At 41.3% G+C, this 23,893-nt stretch overlaps 1 protein-coding gene across 1 annotated transcript in view; it reads right to left on the bottom strand.

The window, feature by feature from the left end:
* Positions 1-21,515, bottom strand: part of IPO4 (importin 4) — a 132,563-nt gene extending 111,048 nt beyond the window's left edge. The window contains 4 exon segments of the mRNA XM_089677176.1: positions 4,167-4,208; positions 7,572-7,651; positions 13,155-13,241; positions 21,350-21,515. Coding sequence (XP_089533302.1) covers positions 4,167-4,208; positions 7,572-7,651; positions 13,155-13,241; positions 21,350-21,415 — 275 coding nt within the window. The 5' untranslated portion in view covers positions 21,416-21,515.
* Between the last annotated feature and the right edge of the window lie 2,378 nt (positions 21,516-23,893).

The raw sequence follows: 23,893 nt of genomic DNA, 5'->3' as shown, positions 1-23,893 counted from the left end.
CAACCAATCTGCAAAAAGATGACTACACCATAGAGCAAAGCCCATATTAATAAACCTTGCTGGAATATACTTCCTATCCTTAAGCATCGTAAGAGTTAGATTTAGAGATGTTCTCTGCTCCCAAAATGCAACATGTTAGAGCCCATGCAGCAACAGTCAGGAGCCTTCACAGGTCAGCGAACTGCATTGACCAGTGTCAATCCAGTGCAAGTAAGATTGCCGGAAAGCCTTTTATCTTGAGAATGCAAAGCAGAAGAGGAAGAAGCATTAAAGGAAGAAAGGACTAGATGTAGGAGTATAGATGCCACAGAGGCACAAGAGCATTCACTACTACCACTACTGCACCTGGAGAGGAGCCTCTTCAGCATGCAGTTGAACCAGGATATTAGGAGGGTCCATATCCAGCATCCTTCCCCTGTAACGCAGGTCATGAAATTCACTTGGGTGTATGAATTGCTTCCGCATGTGCAGATGTAACCAGCTGGGAAAGCCTTTCCACCAACTGTCCGCATTCAAGATGAACCCTGTGAAAAGAACTAGAACACAAAGTTCAACCTGGCTCAGGATTACCTCTCATTGCAGCAAGATCTCTTGTTCTATCCTGATGTACACTTGATGCACTTGTGGCATTGTTCAACTGTATCCAGAACATGTGACCTGCCAAGGGGATGTAGAAACATACTAACCAAACACTGGGGCCAGTACCCTGGAGATCAATCAGGGTGCTGGAACAAGACTGAAAGGTCAGAGAAGGCAGAAGTTCTCCTTCGGAAGAGAATGGTGACAAAATTAGAGTGAAACCCATGTCACTGATCTGACACAAGATCTGGGCCGATGAACTTGATCCAGGAGACAGAAGGGCAGAGGCAGGTCTCTGAATCTGTGCGGTGACAGAGTGCTTGGAGGGGAGAAGCTGAAAGGAGGATTAGTTTGTACCCCTTGAATATCACTCTCTGCACCCAAGTGTCTGAAAGGCAAAATATCCTGAAGTTGAACAAACCCCACTTTAGCAAGTAGGTGCATCTTAGTGCTGATGAAGGCTTTCCTGAGGGATTAGCAGGCTTTAGAACCAAGTTTGAGGGGCCTAGACACATACTCCAGGAGTAAAGACACGAAAGGTAGGACATTGGCAAACCTTTCCCTGAGCTTCTTATGCTGAGGCAGGTGGTAGCTCTTGCCTGGAGTAACATCCTTAATAATAACATCAAGGGTCGGACTGAAGAGACACTCTCTCGAAGACCATGCAGCTCAGGTGCTCCTTGGAACCAGGGTCTGCATAAGAGCATTTTAACGATAGTGCTCTGCTCGTGTGTATTGACAAAAGACCAATAGAGATGCTTCCAGCAGGCTGTCTCAGCAGTATAAAGCTCCAGCCATCTGCTTTACATGTTCTATCAGTGAAGGATCCACTGCCTTAGTTGAGGAAACTCTTTTAAAGGATCTGTAATCATTTTGCCATTGTGTCACAAACTAAAATCACAGCCATAGTAGTGAGAAGGGCAGGGCCCGTCAGGGAGTGCTGAGTTTTTAAGAGGGTTCCCAGATGCTCATTGGTAGAATCCATGAATGCTGGGACACCTTCAACTACCCTAGAGGGTTCCTTGTTAAGGTGGGCCACTGATGGATTCACTGTGAGGGCAGAAATTCAGTTTGATTAAACATTTTAGAAATGGAAACAAGTATAGCAAGCATTTGGTGAGTGTCGAGGGCATGTCGGGATGTCTCAAATCAACACCGAGGAAGACCCCAAACAGTGGGTGCAATGGGAAGGCCTTTGCAGCTGCAGGATATCTGAAAAACCAGAGACTGGAGGTTTCAGGTTGGTCCTTCAGTTTCAAAGTAATTTGCACCACATGAAAAGCCAGTCTCTTTCAATTCCGTGGTAATGACAGAAGACTAAGACTGCTCAAGGATAATCTCTTCAAGTAGAGATTGAAGTGACATAGAATCATAGTTACTGCAACCATTGCCTCAGAAGCTGCTAAGGTAGCCAAAGTCAGCCATGAACTGGGTGAATTGGGCCTCAAGGTCTTGCACAACTGTGGTAGAGACCCAGGATAACAAAGCAGGGGCTCAGCCTCAACTGCCAGAGATTGGGAGGACTCTGAATACAAGTTTGTTTATGAGAAGATAAAGGTTGCAGATGTCAGCACTCTTATAAGGTGGGGAACAAACTTTTCAAGAACTGTTAGTGGAATGTGAGATGGGGACACCTGTTGTAGCAGGACTGTCCCCCTCTGTGTCTAGAAAAAAACATGAAGCAACCACATAGAGGTGAGGCAATTTAGGATTAGTTTACAAAGTAAAGACTCAAGTACTCATGCAACCCAGATACTGTAGCTGGTAAGGGTCGGATGGCTGGAGGTAACCAAGGTCATTGTAGGTGGACAGAAGGAATGAACTGGGAATCAGAGTTTCAGGTGGCTGCTTTACGAGCAGGAATAGCAGCAGGGAGTTTTCTCAATGGTATATAGCGGGAAAGGTGAGCAGGACGCATGTGTGCACAACACTTCACCCAGCACCTGGTGGGAAAAGGACAAATTTAAAGGCACCCAGCTACCTATGCAAAAAAAGCAGCTCCCAGTACTGGGCCAGATAGGCTGCATTCTCCAAACAAGCAAAGCAGATCATACTGAATGCACAACACATGCATTTAGCAGCCAGTTGTACAAAGCCCACCGCTAGGTATAAAAAAGCTAATGAAAACGCTTTTACTACAGATTACAAAAATATCAAAAATGGATTACATAAAAACTGGCATTCTGGTCATACAAGCTGGATGTAACAGAAGGAAGGGGAGGTGTTTGATCTCAATTTGGGAGAGTAGTCCAGGCCTTGTACAACTTGGACCCTAGATCAAGGGTCACACCACCAGCCACAAAGACATCAGCATATCGCAGCGTAGGATACTTTACTAGTAATATTAGTTTATGTGCTTATAAAGACTGACATGTATCCTTTAAAGGCATAGCCCACCAGAATTTAATAAATGCATTGATATTAACAACAGAAAGAAGGGTGCATTTAAAAATAATTTCACTAAAGTCTGCAGAGCACTGCAGTCACAACCGGGGCATCACAGGAGCCATGCACAGGCATTTGCTTTGTTTACATCCTAGCCCCAGATCTATATGGAGGTACAGACGGGCATATTTACCACAAGGCAAATAAGGCACTTGCCTAGGGCAGCATTTTTCAGGTGGACAGCACCTCTCCTTGGAAGAAGGGATGAAAGAAGGGACACGCGCACCATGGGAACCAGGTGGGATCCGAGAGAGGCTGTGGGCTGCTTGATGGTGTCTGTAAAGCCTGGCTCTCCTACACGGAGATGTCCAGAGCTGTGAAGATGATTGTGTCTGTACCAGGTAAGGGGGGTAGTGGATGGCTCTCCTGGGTGGGAGGCAGGGGTGTTATTGGTCAATGACAGGCTCTCTCCATGGGAGGGTGAAGGGGGGGGGGGGGGGTGCCGGTCGGTGTCCGTGGGGATAGATGATTTTTGTGTTGCCTAGGGCAGCAAAAAACCTAAATACACCACTGGGTACAGATCAACTGTTCTACTGTTATGGGGTTGAAGGAAGTAATCAATTGACTACAAGTGCTGAATTTAAATACACACCGAAAGCTGCAGGGAAAGCATCCAGCAATTCAGCGTGAAGGGGGTGGTTTGAAGGTGGGGGGGTTGAGGAATTTGACAATGTTGCATGTTACCCCCTTAAAGTAGAACTAAGGGTAAAACCTTTTTTCAGTTTTGAATAGAGTGGAGATGGAGTAGAACCCCTCTCAGGTGCCTGTGCCCCAATTATCATCAAAAGTGAAAGTTAAAAAAAATAAATAAAAAACACAAATTTTAGCTTGTCCTCAAAACAGCAAATGGGGGGAATATCTTCCAATGGGTACACTAGTTCTGGTGACCTGGGGAGCCCCAAGAGATTCAATTAATTTGCAGGGGGTTAGAACCCTCCCTTACTCTATCCTAAATGAAGGAAAAAAAAACGTTTTGCCTATAGTTCTACTTTAATATGGGTGCAACATGAAACATGGTCACAAAGATGAACTTCTTGCACCCATACTGAAAGAACCTTATTTATTAGCACAATGAAAAACACAACAGTTGTACTGCCATTACTATATATGACACAAACTAGTGTGATCTGAATTTCACTTACTCGGGTTCTCTTTGAATGGCTTCTAACAGCAGGGGCTTCACACTAAGAAAAAATAAACAAATAAAAAAAGAGAGATGAGATTTTAGCAGAACAAGAATAATGGCACACAAAAAATAATGGTACTTACAAAAACTTAGGCTGTAAGGTTTTTCATTCAAGTCCTCAAAGTTGGATTGAAATCAGTTACTATAGCGTACAATACATCACTGGTGTGGACAAGATGCTGTACTGCTCTTGAATTCAAAGCAGTGTTGTCACTTCCATGTAGGCTGTGCCTGCTTGTACTACAGTGGGATAAAAATGTTGCAGGGGCACGACTATCAGAACTGTCACTGTTGATTGCCAAATCAGTACCTGACCACACCTAGACCTGCCCACTGCCCTCTGGCCAGACAGCTCTGGCTCTGATGCAGAAACCCTCCTGTGATCTGCAGTGTTTAGGAGTGAAAGCGTGTGAGACACAAATGAAGGAGGAGTTGGCTCAGCTAGGAAAAGTTAAGATTTTGTTTATGATTTGAGGCTTGTGCATCACATAGTAACTTAATGCGGTACTTGTTTAAAGGGCCATGCAAGAGTCTTAAATTGTACTTTTAAAAAGGTACATACCTGTACGCCCTTGGATGGGAATGGTGATATCATCGCTGCCGAACGAGATATACATTTTTTTAGAGCTGGTAATGCTGAACAAATTAAAAGTAATCTGAGTGGCTAAAGAGTCACTGGATTACTTTTACAGGTGGTGGAAGAGGGTCCCCCCTCCCGCCACTGCCCCCTCTATTGGCATCTACTGAGCAATCGGGGAGCCCGGAAAGAATGTGACCAGCAGCATGTGGTTCCTGAAACACAGTGAGAGGAAGGGATGTCATTGCTCCCACTGTGTGATGTCAGAAACTGGAAGCCTTGAGGAATTTGTCACTTCCGGTTTCCATTTCATGCAAACAAGCACAAGCATCTGGTCAAATTGATCTTACTTGATCAGATGCTTTGAAGGCCAGAAGAGGACCTGTAACGGCTCATGACATCACAAGGAATGGTGTTCATCCCTTCTGATAGCAATAAAAGTGCTGCAAAAAGGTAACAGTATTAAAAAAATGCAAATAAAATAAAGATACAATTTTTTAAATATTTAAAGTGCCCCTATTCCTGCATCCTCACAAGCAAATGCACGCATATGTATGCAGCAATTACCCCACATATGTGAGGTATTGCTTTGAACGTCAGAATGAGAGCAATAACTCCAGCACCAGACCTCCTGTGTAACTCAAAACTGGTAACCTGTAAAGGCTTTTAAAGCATCGCCTATGGAGATTTTTTAGGTACAGACATTTGGCACGGTTCCATGTTTGGTATCCATTTACTTGGTGTGACATCTTTTATATTTTACCAAACAATTCAGTATTATATTGTGTTTTTGCACATTAAAATTCGTTAAAGGGTATTTTTTCCAAAAAATTAGCACTGAAAAAACTGCTGTGCAAATACCATGAGACATAAAAATATGCAACACCCACTATTTTATTCTCTAGGGTCTATTAAAAAAAAAAAATATATATATATATATATATATATATATATCTATCTATATCTATATATATATAGATATATAAAATGTTTTTACGTGGAGTGGAATGTTGGAATTAGACCAGACTGGAAGTGGTTAACTTGAAAAAGCGTACCATTTTAAGAAAAAAGTAAGGTAATTTTGAAACGGATGTCAGCAACAATTCTCAAAAAACTTGTGACAGGGCAACAAAAAGCTGGCAATGTAAGTGATGCTAACAGGGAAGAGATGGAAGAACATTTTGCTACTATTAGGTTAACTGGCAACAGGTCAGTAACATGACGGGGGTCCCAGAAGTAAAAATGGGTAGAGGTTTACTAATCTGTAAAATTTGCATTTAAAAATTGTCGAACACTTTCAAACTAATGTTCCTCCATGTAAAGTTGCAGACTTTAAATATATCATAATCTACAGTACATGATATCATAAAATTTGGATAATCTGGAGAAATCTCTGTGTGCAAGGTACTAGGCCGAAATGCAGTATTGGATACCTGTGATTTTCTGGCCCTCAGATGGCAATGCATTAGAAACATCAATGCATGGGCTCAGGAATGCTTTCAAACATCTCTGTATGTGAACACAGTGTGCCGTGCCATCCAAATTGCAAGGTAAAGCTCTATTATACAAAGAAGAAGCCATACCTGAACATGATCTAAAACTTTTGCTGTCTTCTCTATGCCAAAGCTCATTTAAAATGGTCTGTTGCAAAGAGAAAAAAAAACTGTCCTGTGATCAGACAAACTGAAACTTGACATTCAATTTGGCAACCAAGGGCACCACATCCTCTGGACTAAGAGGAGAGGGACCTTCTGTATTGTTATTAACGGAGAGTACAAATGTCGGCATCTCTGATGGTATGGGGGTGCATTAGTACTGGTGGAATAGGCAGCTTGCACATCTGGAAAGGCACCAGCAATGCAGACACATATATTTAGGCTTTAGAGCAGCATATGCTCCCATACAGACAGCATCTTTTTCAGAAAAGGACATGTATATTTCAGCAGAACAAAATGAAACTGCATAATGAATCTATGACAACAGAAGATTCCAGGTGCTTAACTGGCCTGCCTGCAGTCCAGACCTTTAACTCAGCTGAAAATATTTGGCACAAATTGAAACGAAACATACAATAAAAACAATCCAGGACTGTTGGGCAGTTATAATCCTATATCAGGCACGAATGGGACAACAATCCTCTCCCAAAACTCCAGCAACTGGTCTTCTCGGTTCCCAGATGATTACAGTGTTAACCACTTCCTGCTGACCTGGCGCATTTATAAGGCCTTTCAGCGGGCGGGCTGTAACGCCGAGTGGTCGCATATATGCTTCCCTAGGAAAACATTTTACCATGTTGAAAAAGTACTCCCAGCATAGTAATGACAGGGTACCAGAAAGCTCCCGACACACACTAGGAGCCATCTGATCATGTGTCCACTGTGGCTGTCAATCACAGTGGTCACATGATCAGAATGCCTGACTCTGCCTTCCGGCATTTAGATCATATTAAAGGGTCAGGTGGTGGCAGAAGAAAGGGGATAAAAGAAGAGGGGATGCTACACCATGGTAAACATGGCTCTGTCCTAACTTTGAGACATGTTGTCATCAATTTCAAAATTATCTTTTTTTGTTTCTAAAAATGGTACATTTTCTCAGGTTAAACATTTGATGTTTTCTATTTTCCATTGTGAATAAAATACTGGGTTTATGAGATTAGCAAATCATTGTATTCTGTTTTTATGTAGATTTTAGACAACGTTTTTGGAATTGGGGTTGTATAAAGTGACGTGACATAGGCAACAGGCAGGATGAATACAAAGAAAAGGCTTACTATTTCTTACTGACCTCTGTTGCTGCTCTACAGGCATAACCTTCCACCGTTTACTTAGTCGTCTGCGTAATAAAACTGCGGCAAACTGGCGTATCTAGAAGAAATACAAGCAAAGTTATGACAAATGACATTTTCTAGTCATGTTTACAAGAAGGTTTCTGTGTGTATAGTAGTGAAAGACAATGGATGATTTACTAAAACTGGAGCAGACAGAATCTATCTATCTATCTATCTATCTATCTATCTACAGTTGCAAGAAAAAGTATGTGAACCCCTTGGGATTACGTGGAGTTTTGAATGAATTGGGCATAAAATGTGCTCTGAACGTCATCTAAGTCACAACAATAGAAGAACACAGTCTGCTGAACATAATACTACACAAACATTAGATGTTGCCATGGTTTAACTGCACATAACATGTAAACATTCACAGTGCAGGGAGGAAAAAGTATGTGAGGCCCTAGCTTAATGACTTCTCCCAGAGCTAATTGGAGCCAGGAGTGAGCCAACCTTGACTCCAATCAGTGTGATGATATTGGATGTGTTGTTGACAGCTGTCCTGCCCTTAAAAAACACCCACCTGTTTTGGGTTTACTGGTTTCAAGAAGCACTGTCTGATGTGAACCATGCCTCGCAGAAAAGAGCTCTCAGAAGACCTACGATCAAGAATTGTTGACTTGCATGAAGCTGGAAAGGGTTACAAAAGTATCTCCAAAAGCCTTGATGTTCATGTGTCCACGGTAAGACAGACTGTCTACAAATGGAGAAAGTTTAGCACTGTTGCTACTCTCCCTAGGCGTGGTCGTCCTGTAAAAATGACTGCAAGAGCACAGCGCAGAATGCTGCATGAGGTAAAGAAGAATCCCAGAGTGTCAGCTAAAGACCTACAGAAATCTCTGGCACATGCTAACATTTTTGTTGACACATCTACAATAAGGAAAACATTAAACAAGAATGGAGTACATGGGAGGACACCACAGAGGAAGCCATTGCTGTCCAAAAAGAATATTGCAGCACGTTTGAAGTTTGCAAAAGAGCACCTGGATGTTCCACAGCACTACTGGCAAAATATACTGTGGACAGATGAAACCAAGATTGAGTTGTTTGGGAAGAACACACAACATTATGTGTGGAGAAAAAAAGGCACAGCACACCAACATCAAAACCTCATCCCCACTGTAAAACATGGCGGAAGGAGCATCATGGTTTGGGGCTGCTTTGCTGCCTCAGGGCTGGACGGATTGTTGTCATTGATGGGAAAATGAATTCCAGAGTTTATCAAGACATTTTGCAGGAAAACGTACGACCATCTGTCCACCAACTGAAGCTCCGCAGAGGATGGGTGATGCAACAGGACAATGACCCAAAGCATACAAGTAATTCAACAAAACAATGGCTGCAACAGCACAGAATACACCTTCTGGAGTGGCCCAGTCAGAGTCCTGACCTCAACCCGATTGAAATGCTGTGGCATGATCTTAACAGAGCGATTCACACCAGACATCCCAAGAATATTGCTACACTGAAACAGTTTTGTGAAGAGGAGTGGTCAAAAATGACTCTAGATCGTTGTGCAGGTCTGATCTGCAACTACAGGAAACGTTTGGTTGAGGTTATTGCTGCCAAAGGAGGGTCAACCAGTTATTAAGTCCAAAGGTTCACATACTTTTTCCTCCCTGCACTGTGAATGTTTACATGTTATGTGCAATTAAACCATGGCAACATCTAATGTTTGTGTAGTATTATGTTCAGCAGACTGTGTTCTTCTATTGTTGTGACTTAGATGACGTTCAGAGCACATTTTATGCCCAATTCATGCAAAACTCCACGTAATCCCAAGGGGTTCACATACTTTTTCTTGCAACTGTGTATATATATATATATATATATATATATAAATAAAAGAGTAACCCCCTTTAAAATAATCACATTTTGTTGCTTTGCAGCCTGAAATGAAGACAGACACTGTTTTATCCAGCTGTATTTTATAAGTGTAACTTATAACAGCCAAGTGAAATATATATCACCAACATGTCAGGAAAAAAAATTCAAAAACAGAGTGGAAAAAGGATCACCCCCCTCCTGACTTGTAAACTCACTCAGGTGTAGCTAATCACCTTCTCAATGGCACACAAAGCTAGTTGACTTTCAACTGTGATCAGCTGTGGTCATTTTGATTAGCTCAGCATGAAAAGAGCTTTCCTGGAGAATTTCATTCTCGGTAGTGCAAGTGAAGTAAACAATCCACTATGAGTGGCAAGGCACTGTCAAAATATCTCCAGGATACAGTTGTGAAAATGCACAACTCAGGAGATACTGTACAAAACAATTTTCAAAGGGTTTATCAATACCTAGAAGCAGAGTGAAGTCTATTATTAAAAAGTGGAAGGTATTTGGTACAACACAGAGCCTCCCTGGATCAGGACTTCGCTCCAAACTGGATGAAAGAACCAGAAGGAAACTGGTCAGAGAGGCTACCAAGAGGCCTACAGCAACTCTGAAGCAGTTGCAGGATTTATGGCAGAGTGGTCATTGTGTGCATGTGACAACAATATCACAAATTCTCCACAAGTGTGGCTTGTATGGGAGGGTTGCAAGAAAAAAGCCACTGCTCAAGAAACGCCACATGCAGTCATGACTGAGCTTTGCCAAAAAACGCACTTTGAAGATTCTGAGGCCACATGGAAAAAGGTGTTGGGGCCAAATAATTTAATTTTAGTCTCATCTGACCATAACATTACACAATATGTCTGGTGGAAATCCAATACAGCTCACCATCCAAATAACATTCCCACAGTAAAGAATGGAGGTGACAATATCCTGTTATGGGGGTGTTTCTATGCAGCAGGGATTGGAGCACTTGTCAGGATAGAAGAAAAATGGAAGGGGTAAAAAAACTTTCTAAAATTTGCTGCCCTCTGCCAGAAAACTATCAATGGGAAGAAGGATTACCTTCTAACATGACAATGACCCAAAGCACACAACAAAAATGACCACACAGTGGTTGAAGGAGAATAAGGCGAATGTCCTTACATGGCCTAGTCAGAGCCCAGACCTAAACCCCATTGAAAATCTGTGGAATGGCTTGAAGACTGCAGTCCAGAAATGGTCACCATCAAATTTACCTGAACTTGAGTAGTTCTGCAAAGAAGAGTGGGCAAACATTGCAAAGTTAGTAGAGACATATCCAAACTGACTAAAGGCTGTAAATTAAAGCAAAATATGGTTCAACAAAATACTGACACTGGGGGGGGGGGGGGGTGATCCTTTTTCCAACACAGGGATTCTGTGTTTGATTTGTGTCTGACAGGTTAGTGTTCTTTCACTTGGACGTTATAAGCTGCACTGAGTAAATACAGCTGGATAAAACAAAAACTGCATCTGTCTTCATTTCAGGCTGCAAAGTAACAAAATTATTTTCTTTTCTATACCCGCTGAATATACACACGTATACAGTATATTACAATGAGCTTCTATGGCACATTATTTATAGAGAAGTATGTGTTCTCTATTAGAAAACAACATTTTTTAGCCAAAAAGACAAATATTCACTTACAATTTTTATTTTAGGTAATTGAACATTATAAAATGAAATATGAAAATACACATTTCATTTACAATATATGCAGTATATGTACTGTCTTGTGAACTCAAACTGTAATTGTTGCTGCTTTTGAGGCTCTTATTTACAAAGTGAATTTATCTAGGATTTTCATGCATCAGCATATTTGGATTAACCAGGCTTACGAGTTAATGAGTCAGCTACATGTACATGTAGTGGTGGACTGGATGTCTTTTATTAAACTTTTCTACTTGTTCTAATTTTGGTTACAAAGACTGGGAAAGCCAGCCTGTGTAACTAGAGGAAAATTGTTTTCAATGCGAAGTACACATTTTCTGGACATTTAGGGGGTTAAAACTCCAAGACAGCCTTAAAAGAAACCTTAGAGTGTAAATATATGGAAATGATTTTCAGTGCTAGCCTCTTGTCTGTCATACTGCACCTTATCCTTCAGTCACTTGTACCGAACTTCACTTGCTATATGCCTGTGCTGGATTAGTGACTTAAAACAGAACTTCACCCTAAAGGGGAAATTTTCATTTTATGTCCCCCCCCTTTTTCTTTTGGAACTTTTTTTTGAGGAGGTGGGGGGGGGTACCTAGTTTTGGTAGTTAACCCGCTCTCACTTCCAGTCAGATAGTCTAGGCCATTCTCATGGCAGTTCAGTGCCCGCACCTCCCAATTCCCCCCAATCTGCAGCCTTCTGGGAAATGTCACATCTCTCAGAAGGCTGTGGAACCATTTACACTGCACAGTGGGAAGCCAGCTGTGAAGCCACACTACACATGCTGGTGTCAGGGACCCGAAGACTGGCAAAGGATCAGCCCAGTTGAGGATGGCGCTGGATCCCAGGACAGGTAAGTGTCCTTCTTTTAAAAGTCAGCAGCTAGAGTATTTGTGGCTGTTGACTTTTATTTTTTTTTCAAACAGAGTGAAGAACCGCTTTATGACTGACGCCACAGCCAGGTTGTTTAAAAAAAAAAAAAAGCAGCCCACAGATTTCTTCAAGCACAAGTGTCTTTAAAGCAATCAACTCCCCACGGTTTCTGCAGTTATACATACGTTTAAATTCGGAAAGGAAAAGCCACTATAAACAGATGTCTACATATAGCCGCATCTAAAAAAGGCAGAAAAGCAGCAGGAACAGTAATTATAAAGCACAAGCTGCAATTCAATGATCCCCTGTAACAACTCAGAACATTAGTTTGATTACTTTGCATAAAATGAGCTTACCCCATTCTCTAAATCTGGAGAAGTCAACATTTCAATATGAGGACTCTTGGCACATAACAAAAAGGTTATAGCTTTACATGTAGTAACATACTGCATTAGGTATATTTAGGGCATCACAGTCCTAACCTAAATACCCTAAGAATAACCTCAATCATTCCCCCCCAGAACCGTTACGCAATCTGCAAGTAACCTTTAAAGAGGAATTCCAAGTACAGATATTTTATACCTAGTAACATTGAAAAACATTCTCCGATTGATAGAGAGCGCGATAGCACCGCTGCGTCACTCTATCTTGTCCAGTCAGAGAAAGTTCTTAATAACTTCAGAAAATGCTAATAATTCACCTTCTGTATTCACAATGCATCAGGCCGGCCACTCAGCACGACACCTGGAATCAAGAGGAGATCACTGGAGTAGTGATTCCCAGCTTCCACGGCCATCAATTAGTATGACACACACACACACACACACACACACACACACACACACACACACACACACACAAGCTGGATAAACGTAACAATATATAAAATTGATCTTTAAAGGATAAGTTCACCTTTGGAACATGTTCCACCCGTTTTTAGGTGGCATATGTAACATGTTCCAGCATCTACAGTCCCCGACCACCCCTCCCTGTGACAGCGGGCAGGGGCTCTACTACCCGCTCCTGCTGTCATAATTTGAAAATAGCAGTTTCCTGTAAGTGAATTATTTTTTTTTCTTTCCAAAAGGTGAACTTAACCTTTAAAAGACTGCATGAAGTCATTTACAAAATCAGTTTAAGGAATGTGAGTGTAAATACCTGTGGGTCCTGAGCTCCTCGTATGACATCACATAATGCTGGTATAATCAATGGGTCCTTGACAGCTTCTTTCAGCTGTGCTGTAGCCTAAAAAGAAATGTGAAGATACAAGTAAAATGATGAAGAACAATTCTTATGCCAATTGCACAATTTAGCGAAATGATGAATGATTAATTCTTAGAGAGACAAGATACAACTAACCTCTGTAGCATTCACAAAACCCAATTTACCGACCACATGTGGTTACAGTATTATAGAAAAATCAATTCCATTTTTCCCCCACATATATGTTGTAAGAAACATCCATCTGTACTTCCTTCAGCCCTCAGTAAAAAAAAGACATCAGGGCTTTAATTTATGACTAAACCCAGCAGTGGCGTGCTCCGGCAGGAGGTGCGCTTAAGTGGCTTTCACGTTCCTTGGGCTGTTCTCTTGGCAGGGCAATGATCCATCCTTGATCCTTTATATGTGTATATGGAGCCGGGGCAGGCTCACTCAACACCAGCACCTATACTTAATGCAAGTGTCGCCAGAACATCATAGAGTGATTGCTTGGAGCAGCACCCGAAGTTTAAATGGTTGTTGGGTCACAGGCCTCAGCTTTGTCAGCTCTCCAGCACAAATATGGAGTACTGGCTCATCAGGCAATATACAGTATATGATGCACGTGACAATGTACCAACCTTAGTAGATCTTGTCTGCTGTAAAACAGCAAAAATGATGGTGCAGAGAAAGTCAGATGCATGTAAGTGGCAGAGAAGAAGTAGCACCTTTTCTCTGGGTGGTTACTATTCACACATTTTTCTCCCATTATCAGTAGAAGAGACGTCAGTTCCTATAAACCGATTTACCCATAAGAGAAGTAAAAGCAGAAAATTATTTGTCCAACTTTAATGCTAACCCACCTTCATATATATTGAAGTGTATGTACCACCAAAACTATTTGTTAAATAGTTTTTGATAGAGAAGGGAAGGGTTAAAGGCTAATGATGCACTCATATATCGTCCGCCAAAAATGATCGGATGAAAATACGGTTATCAGCATTTTGCCGATAGAAAAAAAAAGTGCCAATAATGCCAAAGTTTTGGATAAGTTGACCTTTCATAACATGTTACACCCATATTCAAGGTGTAACATGTTATGAAAGGACCAGCCCCCCGCTTTGACAGCTAGTGGAGCATCTTCTTCTCTTTCTAGCTGTCAAAACTTACAAAAAAAAAAAAAAAACCACAGCTTTGCAGGGCTCCACCCATCCGGTCGCTTCACTCATTCACAGTATTCTGTGAATGAGAAAACTACAAGTCCAGACAGCCTTAGTGGCTAACGCTTCTAGTTCTCAATGACCTACCACTGCGCCGTGGTAGTTCATTGATTTTTCCTGTTAGAGTGTATCGGCTTGCTCATATGGGTCGTACGGGCAAACAGATATACTGGCAGGTCTGCAGGAGTCCTGCATGACTCCAGCGATCTGCTGAACTTCAGTGCAATGCTTTTCAGGCTCCTGCAACAAAAAATAATAAATGCACATTTTTTTACCTGCAAAAAAATTGCATTTATTATTTTTTGTCAAAAGGTGAACTTATCCTATTGTGCAGCATGTACATTTACATTTAAGTTCATTTTTGGGTAAAAAATACAATATATTATCCAATTTTTTTGTAAAACTTAAAAGATGAGGTTGCACCAGGTAAACAGATACGCAACATGTCAACCTTTAAATTAACGTGCACCCATAAAATAGTGCCGAACTTTGGTACCCTATATTTTCCATAGGCAATGCTTTAAAAATCCCAACAGATCATCAGTTTAGAGTTAAGAATTTTGGCCCCTAGAATGTCTCACTCCAGCAGCAATATATAACATGTATCAAAAGCAAAGTTTTCACACATAGGCGTCCCCCAACAATTGTGTCTTTTGGTGAAGGGGGGGATTAAATGCCTGGCTGTAACTATTTTGTGACTTTTTTTTTTTTTTATACTTCCACTAAAATTTGATACTACATAGGGGACAAAATGTGTCTGTGCCCCTTTACCAAATTTTGGGTTGTTGCGAGGACACTAATTCTGGTGAAAAAAATTGATAGGGGTTATATCCCCCCTTACCAAAATGAAAGAAAAATGTGCCTTTAGTTTCACTTTTAGGCTCCATGCACACCAGCATTTTTGTCTGCTCCTAGAAGCTAAACAGAGTTATCCCATGTCCATGGACACTACTTTAGGCTATTAGCATTTTTGGAGCTTCAGCGTCTAGGAGCAGAAAAAAAAAATTGTCTTTGTAGAGTTTTTTGGAGCATGTTTCCAGCAAAAAAAAACGATAAATGCTTCAAAAAGCTTTTTTTTTTTCTTTTTCCACAACATGTTTTGTAAAAACGCTAAAAACACTAATGCTCCTAAACGCTTCTAAAAAACGCTATTACCAGCGTTTTTTTATTCAGCATTTTAAGCTTAACAAAACACTAGTGTGCATGGAGCCTTAGGGAGATGTCATGCTATATTGAAAAATGAGAGGAAGAATTGTGGATATATTTTCCTATTCTAAAGGCACTCCAGTCTGCTCATGTGATCTCACCAGTGGATGGCTTCAGTGAAGAGGAGCCAGCAGTAACAATGGCTGCAGAGCCTGGGTGGTGATGTTACCCATAGACTTACTATGGGCATCCGTCGTCTGCTGTCCATCACATAACCAGACTGGAGCGCCCTTAGATTAGTTAAATATACACATCTTTCCTTTACAGCAGTGGTTCTCAACCTGTGGGTCGAGACCCCTTTGGGGGTCGAACAACCCTTTCACAGGGGTCGCCTAAGACCATCGAAAAACACATTTCCGATGTGTAAAGAGCAGCTACTGTGTAGAAAGCAGCTGCTGTGTTGAAAGCAGCTACTGTGTTGAAAGCAGCAGTATTGGAAGTAAAACGACACTTCATGAAATATCACAAGTGTAATAAAAGCACCACACCCTTAATACTTTAAAGCAGCAATTCCACCTCAAAGAAACCAAATAAATTTCTTAGTGCTATAACTTAAATCAAGGAATGCGCTAAAACCACAAACTATTCCTAATTTAGTGTAGAAACATTAGTGCAAAAGATATATATATCTATTATCAATTAATATCAAAAAAATATCAAAATTATGTGCAAAACATAAGTAATTTAAATAATTAAATTTGTGAATATAAAAAAAAAAAAAAAAAAAAAAATGTCCAATTCTGAATTTCTTCAAATGTCCAAACAAATCCTTTTCAAATTCAGGTGCTCTCAAAGAAATTGTGCCAAAATCCACCACCAAAAGTAAAGTTGGGTAACTCACCAGAGCTCCATGCTGATCAATCTCTAGATCAGCAAAAAACGCTTTTTGCTCTGGGAGCAGATGCAATGAATCAACTTCTCAGGTGTGATGATCAATAGCTACACATTCATCCATAAGGTAGGTATCCACCACTCAATATAATGGTTCCAGGAGCATTATATCACTCTCTCTTTTTATATCTCTCCACCGAGGTCATGTTTGGGAATGAAAGAGAAAAATCATGGTGCAGCCAGTTTTTTTATAAAAGTATCCAACAATTTAATAAAGATTTACACTCACAAAAAGGGTGTCTTCACCGACACCAGTATAACAGCATAAAACAGCAAATGGTATAACAGTCTCCTGTTCCCCGTACACTCACTACAGCGCTCGTGACTTAATTTTCTCCACAAACGTCAGCATCCAGTAAGCCCTACTAGTTTCGTCATGAATGACGTCTTCAAGGGGCGGTCCGGACCGCCCCTTGAAGACGTCATTCATGACGAAACTAGTAGGGCTTACTGGATGCTGACGTTTGTGGAGAAAATTAAGTCACGAGCGCTGTAGTGAGTGTACGGGGAACAGGAGACTGTTATACCATTTGCTGTTTTATGCTGTTATACTGGTGTCGGTGAAGACACCCTTTTTGTGAGTGTAAATCTTTATTAAATTGTTGGATACTTTTATAAAAAAACTGGCTGCACCATGATTTTTCTCTTTCATTCCCAAACATGACCTCGGTGGAGAGATATAAAAAGAGAGAGTGATATAATGCTCCTGGAACCATTATATTGAGTGGTGGATACCTACCTTATGGATGAATGTGTAGCTATTGATCATCACACCTGAGAAGTTGATTCATTGCATCTGCTCCCAGAGCAAAAAGCGTTTTTTGCTGATCTAGAGATTGATCAGCATGGAGCTCTGGTGAGTTACCCAACTTTACTTTTGGTGGTGGATTTTGGCACAATTTCTTTGAGAGCACCTGAATTTGAAAAGGATTTGTTTGGACATTTGAAGAAATTCAGAATTGGACATTTTTTTTTTTTTTTTTTTTATATTCACAAATTTAATTATTTAAATTACTTATGTTTTGCACATAATTTTGATATTTTTTGATATTAATTGATAATAGATATATATATCTTTTGCACTAATGTTTCTACACTAAATTAGGAATAGTTTGTGGTTTTAGCGCATTCCTTGATTTAAGTTACTTCATGAAATATAATTACTGGATAAATAATTTTATGGTTGGGGGTCACCACAACATGAGGAACTGTATTAAAGGGTCGCGGCATTAGAAAGGTTGAGTACCACTGCTTTACAGGATAGTACGTATAGGGTTTACAAAGGGGGTGGGAACAGGTTTAAAGAGAGCTCCAGCCAGGATACAGCAACGTTCTCACCTGAGATGTCCTTCCCTCCGTCTTCTGTCCCCGGTGCTGTCATCTCAACTGTGGGCACCTGACTATGCCCAGCTTGTGGCTTCACAGCCAGGTGCCAATTGCGCATGTGTGAGCCGCGCTGCACATTACATAGTTACATAGTTAGTCTGGCTGAAAAAAAAGACAAAAGTCCATCCAGTTCAACCATTAAAAAAAAAAAAAAAGTTATAATCCTACACCCACAGTTGATCCAGAGGAAGGCAAAAAAAACAGCAAAGCATGATCCAATTTGCTCTTGCTGGAAAACAAATTCCTTCCTGATCCCCTGAGAGGCAATCAGATATTCCCTGGATCAACTTTAATTATAAATGTTAGTATCCAGTTATATTCTGTGTATCAAAGAAAGAATCCAGGCCTTCCTTAAAGCAATCCACTGAGCTGGCCAGAACCAACTCTTGAGGGAGTCTATTCCGTGTTTGGAGATTACATTTCTTTTCCTCCAGACATAAAGAGTGCCCCCTTGTCCTCTGTGATGACCTCAGGGTGAATAGCTCTACACCGAGTTCACTATATGAACCACTGATGTATTTATACATGTTGACCATATCCCCCCTTAATCTCCTCTTCTCAAGAGAGAATAAATTCAGTTCCTCTAATCTCTTCCTCATTGCTGAGCTATTTTTTGAGACAGATAAAACTTTATTTTGGTGGTATTTATTCACCACTAGGATTTTTATTTTTTTTTGCTATATAAATTAAAAAGGCCAAACATTTTGAAAAAAAAGTGTTTTTATGAAATTTTGCAAATAAATAAAATTTCTTCATAAATCTTGGAAAAAATGTATTCAGCTATCTTTTTAGTAAGAAAAAAAAAAAAAAAAGACCCAAATTAGTTTATAACCAAAAATGATACATTTTTCTAAATTTTTTTTTACATTGTTATTTTATTTTTATATATTATTATTTATGTTTTTGTAACATACCGTCACCATAGTGACACTGTACTACTTGTGGGGGGTGATGAAGATTTTTTTCTTTTTTTACAGATTGCTTTTACACCCATAAAGGCTGTAAAAGCAATCATTTCTCCTCTCTGGCTGCATTCTTGCAGCCATTGAGAAATACTGTGTGAGCTGTGATTGGTCACAGCTTGTCACATGGTACAAGGCTGTTGTGAACAGCCTTGTAACATGTGACCTCTGTGATCATTCACAGATTTCACACGTAGTAAGCAATGATGTTAGGAAGTGACATCTTGCTTACTACTATTCACGTGATCACTGATTGGCCAATCAGTGATCACATGAATTGGGACCTCACACAGAGCGATCGTGTTCCGCTGTGCCCTCCAAACACAGCGGGCACCGGATCACGGTTCCACACACTCCCAGGGAGTGCGCACAGGCAGTGAATGCGTTTATAAACAGCAACCTGCTTCGGTACTGCTCCTGTCTGGCCGTTTATGTACATGGGCCGGACGGGAAGTGGTTAAATGCAAAAAGCAAAGTTTTTAGATAAAATGGAGACATTGCTGAAACACGTGTAGTGCATTTTTGCTGTGTTTTGATTCTGCCCAACAAGAAAAGCATTTCCCATTTAACAAAAAGCAAACAAAAAAAAAAGAAAAGAAAAAATGCAAAACACGGTAAAAATAGGTCTGCAATGTATGTGTACAAATGCAAAGCAAAATGTATTGCAAAAACGAATCAAAAGAACCTAGGAGAGAGAAATCATTTATCATAAAATCAGCGAGTGGTGTAAATTAAATGAGGGAAGCTAGAACTGGGCGACGGTTACACAGTCATGGGAATATTTAGATGAGTACATAGAGCACAGCATGGAGATGTGTTAAAAGATAAGTTCACCTTTTAAAAAAAATAAAATAATATGCATTGTTTATTGTTACAGAGCAGCCTCGGAGTGGCAGTGCACCCCTGATCTCCCGCAGTGGCTCACAGTACTTGTAGTTCACTCATTCACATAACTGTGACTGAATGACATGGCCATTTGGGGGTGGAGGCCTGCTGTTTCTAGACATTTTTGTGTTTATTAAAAGTCAGCAGTTAGTTTTTGTAGCTGCTGACGTTTAATGAACACACACTCACCTGTCCCACAATCCAGTTATGTGCTCATCACAGCTGTCCCTTCACTCGGTCCTCTGTCCCCAGCATCTCATCTGTGGGCACCTGGCTGTGACAGTTTGTGGCTTCACAGCTGGCCACTGTGCATTGTGAATGGCCTGCAGTGTTCTGGGAACTGTTATGGGTCCCAGAAGACTGCAGGGCGCGGAGGAGAACTTCTGCTTCCGATTGCATAGGCGGTCGGAGTGGAAGTGGGAACCTGTCAAAATCAGGTACCCCCCCCCAAAAAAAAGTGCCATGTGGAGAAGAAGAGGAGGGGGGGGTAGTCTTAAAGAAGAACTTCACCTTCTGGGTGGAGCTGCGCTTTAAATAGTCACAATGGGTGTGAGAAGATCCCCTGTCCGCTGTCAAAGGAGGAGGATCGGGTGGGGTGAGGTCTTGTAACATGTTACATCCTAAGTCCCTGGTCACACTGGATTCGAATTGGCATGCGATTTGCATGCCGTACGACTTGCAAATGGCATTCCAAGTCGCGCCCTATTGTCCGCAATTACAGCGGTCATATCAATACAGTTCCGACTTTGTTGGAGCAGCGCTGATTTCTAAAGCAGTACATGCACTAATTTTGATGTGACTTGCATAGACATTTGTGTGGGATGTCTTGCAAATCGCACCTGAAATCGGTATGTCACCCAACTTTAAAATCATGCAACATCCTTCAGCATGGAGACTGAGGGAAGGGTCCAGTAACTATGTCACATTTACCAGCCCCTTACTTTCCTGAATGAACACAATGAGGGATCGGTACCGATCACTCACTGTGTTCATTCATAACTGAAGCATAATAAACTGTTTTGTTTTTTTAGGGGGCCCTGTCAGGTTGGCTGTATGGGGCCCCATGGTTTTTAACAGCAGCCCTGCTCAGATCATATTAGAATATGTCAACGTATGATAGAAACAGGGCTGTGATCCATCATTTACAATTGTATCTCCCAACTATTGATTGAAATTATTTCTCTGTGTGTGGCCTATCGACTGGATGGTTTGTCCACTATAGATCAATCGTGAGAGACTGATTGGAAAAGAAATTGATCATTTATGGAAGCGTGTATGACCACCATTAGATTTGCCATCAATTATGTAGTATGAGAACGAAACGTAAGCAATGTAATTAGCAACAGATCAGGCAGGTCCTTTGACTACACAGTTAATGGAGGAAGTGAAGAAGACTGTATTGGATGGTCAGCACTGAGTGACAAGGCTAGCCCATGAGTATAAAGAGTGACAAGAAGGACATGAGCAGCGTCAACAGCTCACGTGTCTCCTGCAGAGGTCTGTGTACAGCAGTGACACGCCGTCTCCAGCACATACAACATCCCTGCAATGAGCTGTCACCGCACTACGGACCGCTATCCCCTCCTGTCAGCACAGCCCCTACCTGCTGGATGACGGCATTGTCCGGCTGTAATAGATTGCTCAGAATGCTCTCCAAGATGTTAGACATGATGACAGCCGGTCACCCCGGTGACACACACAGCTCCGACAATCCGCCTTCCACACCTCAGTACCCGGCTACTTCCACTAGGCTGTCTCTTCCACGTGGGTGCCCGGCTGTTGTGTGTCAGTCACAGCGCCATCTACTGCCCGGGAGGAGCACAGCCACCAAGACATCTCCACAGTCCAGATTCTGTCCTCTGAATTCCAATTCAGACTGTTATCTTCTTTGCAAACGTTGCCGATTTTTTGCATGGGGAACCTTAGTGCTGCAGCTGCAGAATACAAGGTGCTTTCACAGCAGTTGTAAACCCTTCCATATACCAATTGAAGTGACTGGCCTCAAGGCAAGGCCGGTGTCAGACTATTTTGCGCCCTAGGTAGGGTTGCCGCCTCATCCTATTACACAGGTTCTGAGGCTGATTAAGGTGCTAATTAAACTCCATGCCTTATGTGCATTAAATTAGCCTCAGAATCTGTGTAATTCATATGTGTCCGGTGAAAGGTTGTCGCTAGCCCCTGGCTATTTGTCTTTATCAGCCTGTTGAAGGTACGGACGGACGCGTCCGGAGGATTAACTTCACCATCAGAAACAACAGACATACACACAGTGATAGGTGAAATCAATCTCTCAAGTTTATTAGCGGGAAGAAAATTAATATAACAGAAAAAAGAAAGGTGGGGGGCACAGAGTATCAAAAAACGGAGTTGTCAGTAATTGATTGGCTGAATTCAAAAAGACAAACGTTGACGTCAATTCTGAAAAAGTGATGAGAAGTGGAGTTTCACTTTCCCAGGAATAAAGAAAGTTTCTACATTGTTTTAAAACACTTATCTACTATATACAATAGAATCTCGCTAGATACTTGTCAAGGCTGTAATCATGACTTTCTCAGGCCTTGATTTCAGTTACAAGTATCCAACAATTATTTTCCCATGGAACAAAAGTATTTGACTTTTAATCATGACAGAAACAGGTGCTGTTAGTACAAAGAAATAATTGGATACTATCTCCGTCTCTACCAAGGCTAAGCTAAAATAAAAATTGAAGAATATTGGGAGTACAGTTCTGTAACACATAACTGACACAGCATATTTTCATTAACTCATTCTGGGTATAACACAAAACAATTAATCAACATGTTAGTACAAAATATAGAATGGAGTTAGGGGAAAACAAAATGACAGACCTAAAAGACATACATTTCCCTTTATCCGGGTTTAAAGGGATGCGGTGGCAACTCTGACAATTGTGCGCAATAGAGACATGGACGCTGTATGTGACAGCCATCTTGTTAGGCCTCAGCCATTTTGTCTCTCCTCCCTCTTTAAATCGAATTTATAGCTGTAAGTTGAGCTGATGTCAAAAGGGCCTCTTATCTTAAATAAAACACAGATAGATGAAGCTCCAGGGCTGTAAACTGCTAATTAGTCTGGTGCAGGAGGTCTGCTTTGAAAACCACTTTCCTCTGCCCCATCGTAAATCAATAACTCAGTCATTAGGCCATTAGGGCTCTAGGAATACAGAGCATGCCATAAAATGTCCATTCCACATGTAACAATTCATAAAGTTCAGCTGGAACTGGGCACATTAATATTTGGTATACAGTGAAGGAAATAAGTATTTGATCCCCTGCTGATTTTGAATGTTTGCCCACTCACAAAGAAATGATAAGTCTAAAAATCAAATGGTAGGTGTATTGTAACACTGAGAGACAGAATAGCAACATAAAATCCAAAAAAATTGCATGTCTAACAAATTATGCACTGATTTGCATGTTCATGAGGGAAATAAGTATTTGATCCCCTTCACAAAACATGACTTAGTACTTGGTGGCAAATCCCTTGTTGGCAGGTCAGACGTTTCCTGTAGTTGGCCACCAGGTTTGCACACATCTCAGGAGGGATTTTGGCCCACTCCTCTTGGTAGATTTGTCTCCAAGTCATTAAGGTTTGGTGGCTAACATTTGTCAACTCAAACTTTCAGCTCCCTCCACAGATTTTCAATCGGATTAAGGTCTGGAGACTGGCTAGGCCACTGCAGGACCTTAATGTGCTTCTTCTTCAGCAAATCCTTTGTTGCCTTGGCCGTGTGTTTTGGGTCAGTGTCATGCTGGAACACCCATCCACAACCCATTTTCAATGGCCTGGCTGAGGTAAGAAGGTTCTCACCCAAGATTTGACGGTACATTGCACCGTCCATCGTCCCTTTGATGCGGTGCAGGTGTCCTGTCTCCTTAGCAGAAAACACCCCCAAAGCAGAATGTTTCCACCACCATGTTTGACAGTTGGGATGGTGTTCTCGTGGTCATAGGCAGCATTCCTCCTCCTCCAAACACGGCGAGTTGATTGATGACAAAGAGCTCGATTTTGGTCTCATCTGACCACAACACTTTCAACCAGTCCTCCTCTGCATCATTCAGATGTTCAGTGGCAAACTTCAGACGGGCCTGGACATGTGCTTTCTTGAGCAGAGGAACCTTGCAGG

This window comes from Staurois parvus, unplaced genomic scaffold (genome assembly GCF_062004578.1).
Source record: "Staurois parvus isolate SC_StPar_1 unplaced genomic scaffold, SC_StPar_1.0 ptg000178l, whole genome shotgun sequence".
Taxonomy (NCBI): domain Eukaryota; kingdom Metazoa; phylum Chordata; class Amphibia; order Anura; family Ranidae; genus Staurois; species Staurois parvus.
This window is presented reverse-complemented; position numbering and strand designations above follow the sequence as displayed.